Below are 11,708 nucleotides of genomic sequence, written 5' to 3' on the forward strand. Positions count from 1 at the left end.
TTTAAGTCCTATGTAGGTAAATGTTAGGAAAATTGTTTCCTTGTCACTTCCAGGTTCATCTGGATATTTGAATAAAACTTTATTGATCATACAAAGGGGACATTACCTAAGCAGTAAGAATATTGGATTTGTATCAACAATTGCAAGTCTCAAATAACAATTAGGCCTTCAGAAGATATAGTATTATAGTAATATATTCAACCTACTATAGTGCTAACCATACTTTACCACAAAAGCTTTTGTTTATGACTTTGTACAAAATATGATTCAAACTATGTAATCAATTTATGACCTCAAGTGTTTCCTGATCAATTAGAAAATATTTAAAGTACTACTTGGAGTAAAAGCTAATATGGACTACTACCAAAAGTAAATTTTTTGTCAACGTATATATTAATATTATAAATTTGATGTCTTTGGTTATAGAAACGACAGTCAGCTTTTGCTTACCTATATGCTGTTTTTAGTTGATATGCAAGCATACATTGGGTTTAAAAATAGAAAAACAATTTCAATGGGAGGCATCAAGAGAAAACATGTTGACCTTAAGGGGCAGAGTAGTGATAGGTCCCCTAAAAGCACCTGGTATGGTTTAAAATAGTCTTCTGTGACAGTTACTGGAATAAAATCCATTGCCAAATGTTCTGATCAGTTATTTATTAATCAAATGGGGAACTTTTAACTCTTTCAAAGTATCAAATGTCCATATTATGTCTTTCAAACACAGGCTTTTTAACCAGCAAATGCCAAAAGGAAGATTATTCTTTAGGCTTAGCTTCTGCTGAAGTTCTGCTTCCATTTTAAAAAGAAATACAGGACTTATTTGGGACAGAAATAGTCAACTGTTTTAATTTATGTAATTCCTTCGTAAATCAGTTTTTTTCCCAACAGTATTGACGCATCTGCAAAATTTAGGGGAATGCAATTATGTAATACATGACCTTAAGGAAAGATTTTCAGTTACAGGAAACTGGAATTTCCTTGCGCAACCTGAAACATACTTGTTTTGGTCTATGACACACATTAACGTTGGTATGGTATCTAAATGGTAAATGATTCACCTCTCCTCTGCAGTGTGTAAATAAAACCTTATACAATATAGATAACCATTGCATGATTTTTTTTTTCTGTCTCTCAGATCCACACATGATGGCGGCCCGACTGTCCAGAGCAGAAGCGTACCTGGCTCTGAAGCAGTACCGCCTGGCTTTAGAGGATGCAGAATTCTGTTCCAGATCCACCTGTTCTGCTGAGGTATGTCACAACAATAACCCATTATTGTAATATACCCTTTAAATCAAGGTTGAAAACACATTTTATTGGTTAGAACACTAGAAAGACTTTTTTTGTCATTGATGGTGAGGGTCAATAAAGTTCCAAACAACAATTTCTTTAAAAAGTTATTTAATTTCGATCTCCTTCTATATTTAGGATTGTTTCCATTAGAGTAACTGTATTACCCAAGAGTATCATGCTAAACAAAGGTTTTGTTTACTAAAGGGGAAAATTCAGAGATTAAGGTCAAATCTGTTTATATTTTTAGATCACAAACAAGAGAGTACGTTCATGAGTATTTCTTGTTTGTTGGTTTTAATTTGTTTATTTCCATATTTTTTTCATATTTGCTGAAACCCGAAGTGAGAGTAGTAAAGGAATACCTCCACACCATAAGGAAGTGCTTGTTTAGTCTCCATGTGACAGAGCTTGAGGGTTAATGTGAGGTGTAAGCATAATTCTTTGGAGCTCAACAACATTTCTGTTCTTCCAGGTGTTGTTTAGGAAGGCGATGGTGCTGCATGAAATGGGGCAAGTGGACAAATCCCTGCAGGTCTTCCTCCACTGCCTGTCTGTTGATGAGGACTTCCCGGGAGCTAAAAGACAAGTGGAAAAGGTTTGATCATTTAAAAAAAAGTTACCAATTACTTGGAAAAATTAGCCTTTGTATAAGTAACGCATTTGGTTGTTATTTAAAGGTTGGTTCTTCATTCTATTGCTACATATAAGTAGATTTAGGCACATTACAGTCACTTATCACTGTGTCATTTGATCAGGTGTTTCTGACTTATTGATCTGAAGGTTTTGAGGTTTGATCGTGGATTTATATCTTTCCTTTCAAGTGAGAGCTGATTTTAAAACTTTGAAAAAAAAGTTCCCTGTTCAGTATCTGTTGACCAGAAGAGAACATTTCTTTTTATAAAACTACATGCCAGAACATTTGACTGAACCTCCAAATGGACCAAACTGCGGCGTGTCTTCTCTGTGATCGTTTGTCATGGACTTACATAAGTTAGTGGGTCAAGTCTTGTGACTCCCCATAATGACATTAGTGCCACTTAATAGACAGAACACAGACACTATTGTAGTTATGTAAGTGACACACTTTCTCCTCATGCATTTTTAGAGGAACATGATTATTCTTCTGGCAGAGGCATAACGTGTGATGAATTTGTCTGCGTCTGTTTGGTCGGACCGTCTACAGATTCAGACAAAAACCTCATTCATTCACTCATATCAACTTCTCTGTTGTGTTGAGGGTTTGGAGTGTGTGTAGGAGGGGGTATGATAGCCACTAGAGGGTGACAATCACAGTTCACTCAGGATGGGTTCTTATTCATCGTATAGGGGTCAGATAACAGTCGGCCTTGCATGTTTTTTTTGTTTGTTTTTTGTTGTTGTTTTTTTGGGGGGGACGGAGCATGAATGAAGACAATCCATTAAAATTATGAGGAAAATGACGATTTCAGACATTTTCTCACCAGGAAACAACCACCTTTCTTGGCAAAGTGTTGCTTTACCCTTTGCATACATAAAAATATAATTTATTGTACCATATTTTTTGAAGTATAAGTCACGGTTAATGTGTATTCTTGCATTTTGTTAAGTATATTTATCCCAAAAGTGTGACTCCTTAATCCAGTGTGACTTATATTTGATGTTTTTTTTCTTGTTATGCAGTTTTTGCTGCTGTGATTTATTCTCCAAAAAATAAAATACAAAACAGAATTCTAAAAAAAAATACCCAGATATTGAAGGCTCCTTGACAGACTGAGTTATACTGTTGAGAACATTTTGAGTCAGTTGATATAAGACTAAAGTTACAAAATATGAATTACAAATGATATAATAATGACTCTGCATTTCCCTTAAATCTTTTGCAACCTCTACTGTGGTCCAAAAAAAAAAAGACAAAATCGATTATTTATGAACCAAGACCCAGATAGATAACTGGAGAGTATTTTGTGTTATGCATTTAAACTGCTCACGAGGCCAACTCCGTATCAGTGCCATTCCAGCAGTTAGGAAACACCGACTCAAAGAGCTTCTTTGGTGTCACGTTATTTATAGCAAAGAATAACACAGTCACTGCATAGACCAGACGTGGAAAAATTCTGACCTATTTCTATATGCAAGATAAAAAAAATAAATGCTATATAAACATGCTATATACCTTCATCATATTCACCAGCAGCTTGAACCTTTTGACATAGCTAGTTAATAAAATAAGACCTTTGTTCAGCTCTCGTTCCTCTCAGCTTCTCCGCTGGTCAAGTAGATCCAGCTGATCAATTCCAGAGGTTTTTAAATCACGTTAAGATTCCTCTGCTTGTCTTTAGTTTTCATGTCTGATCTGTGTGACTTCTTTAAAAAAAAATCTACTTAACTCCTCTTAATGCTTTCATCACTAACAGTTTTGATGAAAGCGAAGAGTTTGCTTGTTCAGCCTGATGGACAAACTGTTGTTTTTTTATTTGCAGATCTTGTGTGACCTTCTCTCCCCCGCTGATGAGAATATTAAAGTCGGCCTGAGGGAAACCACTCAGAACACGTTGCCTCATTTGCGCAGCAAAGCCCTCATGGCAGAAGCACAACCACAGAGCCCGGTTCAGAGAGCACACCAACAGCAGAACCGAGCTGTTTCTGCACACCAAATGAACAGCCAGGAGGTACCTTCCAATAAATGCCGCTACAACCGGGGTTATGACTCGACTCATTGCAGCTCATCTTCTGTCGTTATCCAGAAGCGCTGGGAAAGTCTGGAGCGGCCCGGCCTGAGCCGGACACAATCGCTGCGAACGCACGGCTGCAACAGCGGCGAAGAGGGACTGAAGAGGGTCAGCTCTGCTCCTCAGCTGGGCGACCAGGACAAGGGAAGTCTGCTGAAGAGGAAGCTGTCCGTGTCCGACCTGGAATCCTGCTTTGTGGACAGTGGAAGTAGCAAACACAAGAAGCAAGGTGGGATTATTTTATGCAGCCTTCCACTTTATTGCAATAATTAAAAATGACCAATAGTTTAACAGCTTTTTTCCCTCTTTTTACTAATTTAGGTGTCACCAAAGGCTCCAAACTGCACATTTCCAAAGCAAAGACCTGCAGAAGTGTTCCTGAGGGTATGCTGGACTCCAGTGACTTTGAGTGTTCTCTTTGCATGAGGTAAGAGAATCTTCTTCTGCATCACTAGTAAAGTAAAAACAAGTCAAGAGAAGACGGTTTGTGACTCGGAACATGTTTCATTGTGTTTGCACAGATTGTTCTATGAGCCTGTTACAACTCCATGCGGCCACACCTTTTGTAAAAACTGCTTAGAGCGCTGCTTGGACCACACACCGCACTGTCCACTCTGTAAGGAGAGCCTAAAAGAGGTGAGGCGGCACTCTGAGAACATCCTCAACATCACAACAATGCAGACACCTAACTCTGCTCTTGCTCATCTCCAGTACTTGGCGTGCCGGAAGTACATGGTAACCACAGTCCTGGAGGTGCTAATCAAACAACACTTGAGCCACGATTATGCAGAGAGGACTAAAACTCATCTAGAAGAAACCAGAGAGCTTTCAGAGTGAGAAGTCTTCTGATTCTGGATTTCATCTGTTCATGTCCCGGTGGCGGATGACAAATTGACCTCTGTGTTTGTCTCTTTGCAGCCTGACTAAGAATGTGCCTATCTTTGTGTGTACCATGGCTTACCCCACCGTGCCTTGTCCTCTGCATGTCTTCGAGCCTCGTTATCGCCTAATGATTCGCCGCTGCATGGACACAGGCACACGGCAGTTTGGGATGTGCATCAGTGACTCCCAAAAAGGGTAAGCGGGATGTCAAAGTAGTTCTACAACGATTTAAGGGGAGATCTTAGTGATCCAGAGCATTAGCACTTTATTTCTAACTTCTGTCCCCATTCCTGCAGTTTTGCAGACTATGGCTGCATGCTGATCATCAGGAGTGTCCATTTCCTCCCCGATGGACGTTCTGTGGTCGACACAATAGGAGGAAAACGCTTCCAGGTTTTGTCTCGAGGAATGAAGGATGGCTACAGCACAGCAGACATTGAGTACTTGCAGGATAGCAGGGTAAGGTTCAGCAGAATGTCCTCATTTAAAGTAAAAAAAATGACTGTTGGGTTAACAGACACTTTCTTGTCAGGTGGAGGACACAAATGAACTGGAAAAGCTGCAGGAGCTGCACGATGCAGTGTACGAACAGGCCCAAGTCTGGTTCCAGAACCTGAAGATCCGCTTCCACAACCAGATCCTGCAGCACTTTGGACCAATGCCAGAGCGAGAAGCAGACATCCAGGTACCTTTTTGAAGAAGAACAATTTTTCTTCCACATTTAATTCCAGGATAAATCAATACATGGCTCTGATTGCACTAGTCTGTGTGGTTTCTCACATCACCCTAATAAACGACCCATTGAAGATGAAAGAAAATGTGCTCGTGTTTTTGAAGCCAAAAAGTCAATTTCTAGCTTAGTTTTTCCACAACTATAATTCTAATGAGAAAGAGAACCTGCAGAAAGCTGTAATCCTCCTGGATCTTTAAAGCTTGTATTTGTGAGAGTGGTAACAGAGGCCCTAATTGCTAGTTTTGAAACGAGTGCTCTCATGGCACATTGACCGTCGGGAACACCCACTCTGACGTGGAATCACCAGCTCTGGAGGTTCTCATATCTGATTTCCGTGGTTTGGAGCCCAGCTCCGACTCCAGCGCGGTCTGTGGCGCTCAGAGGGATTACATCCCCGCTCTTAGGACAGCCAATACAGACTGTATTGACAGTGCAGGCTAAAGAGCTTAATGGGTACTTTACGTCTAATCCCGCTGGCTCTGTTGCGTCACAACGCTGCCACGCAAAGAATTTCCACTTCTGCACAAGGAAGCACACTCAGTGGGATCTGAATGTTTGTGCTTGTGAACTTCTATTGTTGACAAGAACTCTTTGATTAGTAGTAAAGCTGCCTCCCCTGAAGACAAACACATCTCAAACACAGAGAACATCTTTCTCCTCAAATCCTATTTTGTAACTGGCTCTCATTTTCATCTGCGTAATTCTCAAACCAGCCCTCCAGTCACTGTGTAGCCAATCAATTGATCTGAAACTCTTTAGAGCCTCGCAGGCCTGGCTGCCTGACCAAATCATCACTGATGAAATTGGAAACGTTTGAGCTCAGAAGCAGAGCGGTGTAAACTCTGCATCTGAATTTCACACTGCATAACTATATTTGTGTTTCTATATTTGCGTTTTGCATCGGCAGATTAGCTCGGCTGTGGTGCTTAAGTGGAATTCGTCGCAGCTCTTGAGCATCAAAGAAAAGCAGAAGCACCTCAGTAAAATGACGGAGGATAGTCATATATAATTAAAACGCAGTTATGCAAGAGCTATAAAGTTATTGACTGCTGGTACACTTGGTGCTGCCTAGTTACTCTAAAGTCCAGTAAAAGTCAACTTGTTCTTCCATACCTGTGATAAAAAAGATAATGTTTCTTTATTATTTGCAGTTGGAAAAAACCACAAATATTTGAAGAAATTTCTTATGAATAGATTTTCCATGACCCCCCAAAATATACTTGTTAGAATAACTCAGACTTTTTGATGATTCGAGAGTTCAAATGTCGTTATGTTTTTTTTCTCCAGGCGACTCCAAACGGTCCAGCTTGCTGTTGGTGGCTTCTGGCCGTTCTGCCCATCGACCCTCGGTACCAGCTCTCTGTCCTCTCCATGACCAGCCTCAAAGACCGTCTGGTGAAAATCCAGCACATCCTCACATATCTGCAGAGCATCCCCAACAACTAGAGCTTCCCTGCAGCAAACACACTTCTTTCTGGACATTTTTTTTTTTCTTTTCCCAAAATTAAGCTTTAAGTTTTGCCTCCGTTACCAGCTAACAACAGTTAAAATTCAACAGTCACTCAAATTTGCAATATCCTTGAGATGTGGGTCAATAAAGAGGATTTGGCCAAACTCAGGGATACCCACTATATCATTTTGTCTTAAAAAAACAGTCAAAGAAATGAAATAAATCTTTGTATTTATTCTACAACTTTTACGGAGAACTTCCTTGACTGGTGTGCATAAAAAAAGAAAACAGGAAAACGACTGACATTCGTACAAAAATATTATTTAATACTGGTCACATTTGTGTCTGTTTTTTTAATTGGTATACATGGAGATGAGGTGTGTTGAAAAATATTTCCCCACCAGATCCATGTTTATTTAAAGGAGGGCAGAGTAATTTAGTGAATCCTGAATGCTGAAAGTTGATAAAAAGTGATAGCAAGACGACACACTGTTTTACAGCACTTTAAGAAGGCACTCAAACATACTTTTCAATCAGACAATTGAAGATTTAGCAAAAGGGGATGAAACTACAGGGCAACTGAGGCTGGTTTATCAACCGTCAATGAAAGTATTATCTTTGGAAATCCACCTTTTTCTTGTTTATCCTCTCGCTTAACACGCACAACTTCCATTGCTGTCGGTGCTGAGTGGCAGATGTCCTCTTTTGTTAATAAAGTTATAGATTTTTCATTTCTTCCCCCATTTTTTTCACATGTATTATTGTTGAGAGTATCCCTGAAATATATATATATTTTTCTTTTTCCAAGTTCTTCCTGTGATTTCTTTGGGGCTCTCCTCACTTTTTTCTGTTTAGCTCACAGTTTAAAAACATTTTTTTTTCTAACAAAAAAGTTTTGTCTTTTGGAAACCAAAATCTTCTGCGGATTTTCAAATGACAGTTTCAACAGTCATTGATTCCGTTCTCATATTCTCCCTCGTTTAAGCTAAATTTAACCTTCCGCTAGATAATTGTGAATTAATGGATGATAAAAAATGAATTTTGACACCATTTTATTTTCCAGAAATACTAAGGGGTTTTTGCAATATTATGACAAATCTGAACCAGAAAAAGAACTTTTCATGGGGGAGCATTTGTTTTCATTAAAAGCTGCTTTATCTGCTTGGAGGAGGAGAAGGATGCCTGCATCGCTTCAGTTGCAGGACTGCATTTTGCCTTATACCATTTTTGCATCAATAGGATGATTCTGGGCTTGGTTTCCATTCCTTCTTTTGGCCATAGCATGAATGTTTTTTTTTTTTCTTTTTCTGTCTTTATTTAGTTTGAATTATATTGTTCACATTGTTTAAAATCTGAGCAAAACATACATCCTAAGTTTGAAGTTGTTTAATGTAAACCATTTGTATAAAAAGTTTTGGACAAATGATGCTTTTTTTTTTTTTGCTCACATGTTCTAAGTTATCAATTTTCAAAATAAATGCACTTTTTCAATATTAGACTCAGTCTTTTTTTCTATTGAAAGTAGAATTCATCTTCATTTGAAAAAGGTAAAATAATCATGCAATTTGAGTGAATCAATGTAATAAATACAGATCACAAAATTCAAGAGTTCTTCTTTAGTTGGAATTCTTATTTTACTTTTAATGCCAGGGATGACTATAAATATTGTCCCAATGAAATGCTTGTACCCTAGATTTACAAATATTCCCCTATAAATTCTCCAAAGGGTATTAGAGCAGGTTTTAAATGTTGTAATTTTAGGTTTGTTTGCTGTATTGTTTCACTGCATTTGTGGATGTCAAAATGCCCCAGAAAAATTGGATTTCTGAAAGCTACTGGGTGAGCATCATGGGAAATAAAAGCCTTTAGGGTCATTGGATGGCGTGAAGGCACTACCCTCCCTCGCCAGCAGCCTCTACACGCCATTGTCGCCCTCGCCAACTACTTTGACCTAACCTCTATTACTAAGCAGCCGCTACATGCCCCCTCCCCTCATCTGTCTCCGTCAGGCTGGTCTGAGCTACATTTTTCAAGATTAAGCCTTTTTTTGGGGGTTTATCTTTATAGCAACTATTTCATGTTTCGGTTGATCGGGGAAACCGAACAGATCGACATGAATTTCAGAAGAATCAGCAAAAGTAAACTTTTGGACTTCCTTAGCAACAGTGGTTTCTCATCTATGTTATGCTATTTCGTTCAACTTAAGTCAAGGATGCATCAATTAAATTTTCCTATTAAAAGATGTGCACTTAACAAGACAACGCCACTTTTACAAGCTCGCCGCATACTCGTTATTCAAAATTGCAATATTTTCTCCCTAAATGCATTACAATGATGCCTAGGAGATGATAGATAAAAATCCTTAGGAGGAGTTATCATTTGCGATTGGTATTAAAGGGTTTTTTTCTTTTTAATTTAAGATGGCAGCAACTTTCTGAGGTCAAAGGTTTACAAAACTTCTAAAGCTGATGACGTGTGTGAAATTTCATGAAAATTTCTTAAAGAAAAGTTTTCCCATATTGTGGAAAAATGTGAATATCTCACATTTTGTTCCAACGTGGCCTCCAAGCCCCTTAACAGGTGGAATAGTCGTTTATCCCACTGAAGGGAAATGTTTTTTAAATGTCATTGTTTCCTTTTAACATCTGATGTGGAGTACCTCAGGGAAAGTGTCTCTTCTTTTTCAATATTTGGAAATTATTTTCTTTATGCCATAATGAATTTAGAAATATTTTTGGCTTATAAAGCTATTAGATTAAATTGAAAGAAAACAAACATTGTTTTTTTTATATGTGTTGATATAGCATTGACTGAGATCGTGTGAGACTAGGTGTGTGCAAAGTTTGGTTTTTGTTCAAAGATGCAGACATTTATGAGAAAACAATATGGTCCTTGCAGGACCATAATTAACATCTTTATGACCTGTAGAAAGGTTTAGCTTTCACATGTACTCTCACTTTAATAATAAAAAATAATAAATGTACATTTCTTAAGGTTTAAATTATAATTTTTATGAAGCAGATTTTCCAGAAATTTTTATTGATGTAGAGATTTATTGGTTTTAATTTACAACATCAAATAACTACCTTTCTGAGAACAAAGATTGTATCTAAGTAAAGATGCTTCACACTCTCCTGAACACGGGCTCCGGGGCAGAATAAGCACTCTTCTGGCAAATTGACCGTACTTGTTCTGTGAGGGCAACATGGTGAAAAGATTTAGCTCCAATTCTCTCTGAGACTATTTTTCTCACTTTAGCAAATCTGTAGCAGATGTGTTAAACGCAGAGCTGCTGCCTTTTGAGATTCTACTCATTAGTTAGAGCATTTGCATAATAACCATGACAGGACAGTGAACATTTTAATGAGCCAGAGTCGGTCTGGTCTGATTGTTCATGCATTAGGTTTGTATGTACAAATGATAAGTGTTTGATGTAATCCCAAAAGCAAACAGACCTGGCGGTTCAAAATATCAAATCCAGTCAGAGCAGTTCTTGCTGTGAACTCTTCTCACACGTGGCAGATTAAATCTTTACGCCTGACCGTTTTCACTGTAGCTTTCATAATTGAATAACCGTGTCCGAGTATAGTTTTACCACCATGATGACAAAAGTGTAGCACGTTTGAGAAAAGCTATATTACATCCATGACATTTATTTTTCTCTTTTATTTGTTGAAAAAATTGAAGAAATAACATTAAAAAACCACAAAGTTAAACTAAAAACTGAAATTCTGCTTGATAACATCTCAACTAATGAGTGTCTTTATAATAAAATTCTGCAGCTTTTCCAAATTTTGACACATTGAAATGAGCAAACTAATGGACTTACATGGAAATAAGGCAAGATCTATTGACAGAAATAATGGAAAAGGCCGTTTGCATCTGAATACCCCTGACTTTTTATTTAACCATTAATTAGAAATCTGCCCAAATTTTGCCTCCTCAAACTTCACATTTTCACCCCCTGAAATAGAATTTTAGCAAAGTTGAGGAAGATTAAAAAATGTTGATGTACAACTATTACTGGCATGTGGCCATTTTTCACATGACTGACAACTCAATATAGCCGATAAATTGATTATCAGAATTAAATCATTTGATCTCACATTATAGATTATACATTTTAAATTTTGTTTTTTAAATGTCATTGCTCCCTCTTAACGTCTAATGAGGAGTACCTCAGGGAAGGTGTCTTGAACCACTATTCTTTTTCAATATTTGGTAATTATTTTCTTCCTTCTATAATAAATTTTGCATTATTTTCAGTTGATAAAGCTATTAGATTAGATTGACAGAAAATATAAAGAATTTCTTTGCCCTATATGTAAGGAAAATTAGTTGAGAAAATGTAGAGTCCATTCCAGAATCTTGTAAAACATTTATTTTTTAAATAAATCATATTTTCATCAACTGTGAATTAATTTAAATTGTGTGTACTCTAGGAGAAATCCTTGCAGTTGTGCAGCAGCAGATTGGAATTTGAATTAGACATTAACCTCATGGAAACATCATGATAGTACTGGATATGCAATATGCTTATCACAAACATATGCAGAACATTTCTGCAGTTCTTGCTCTTTTTTATCATATATCCTTTACTGATGCACTTTGTCCTGCCTTGTTGTAATATTTATAGGTG

At 37.6% G+C, this 11,708-nt stretch overlaps 1 protein-coding gene across 1 annotated transcript in view; it reads left to right on the forward strand.

The window, feature by feature from the left end:
• lonrf1l (LON peptidase N-terminal domain and ring finger 1, like) overlaps window positions 1–8,565 on the forward strand; it is a 9,921-nt gene extending 1,356 nt beyond the window's left edge. Inside the window, exons 2-12 of the mRNA XM_024289922.2 lie at window positions 1,139–1,254; window positions 1,769–1,891; window positions 3,756–3,944; window positions 4,020–4,233; window positions 4,326–4,431; window positions 4,526–4,640; window positions 4,716–4,837; window positions 4,923–5,081; window positions 5,183–5,345; window positions 5,419–5,571; window positions 6,907–8,565. Of these exons, the coding sequence (XP_024145690.1) occupies window positions 1,139–1,254; window positions 1,769–1,891; window positions 3,756–3,944; window positions 4,020–4,233; window positions 4,326–4,431; window positions 4,526–4,640; window positions 4,716–4,837; window positions 4,923–5,081; window positions 5,183–5,345; window positions 5,419–5,571; window positions 6,907–7,065 (1,619 nt within the window). The 3' untranslated portion in view covers window positions 7,066–8,565. The remainder of the gene's footprint in view (window positions 1–1,138; window positions 1,255–1,768; window positions 1,892–3,755; window positions 3,945–4,019; window positions 4,234–4,325; window positions 4,432–4,525; window positions 4,641–4,715; window positions 4,838–4,922; window positions 5,082–5,182; window positions 5,346–5,418; window positions 5,572–6,906) is intronic.
• Window positions 8,566–11,708: the final 3,143 nt, after the last annotated feature.

This window comes from Oryzias melastigma, linkage group LG1 (genome assembly GCF_002922805.2).
Source record: "Oryzias melastigma strain HK-1 linkage group LG1, ASM292280v2, whole genome shotgun sequence".
NCBI classification, from domain to species: domain Eukaryota; kingdom Metazoa; phylum Chordata; class Actinopteri; order Beloniformes; family Adrianichthyidae; genus Oryzias; species Oryzias melastigma.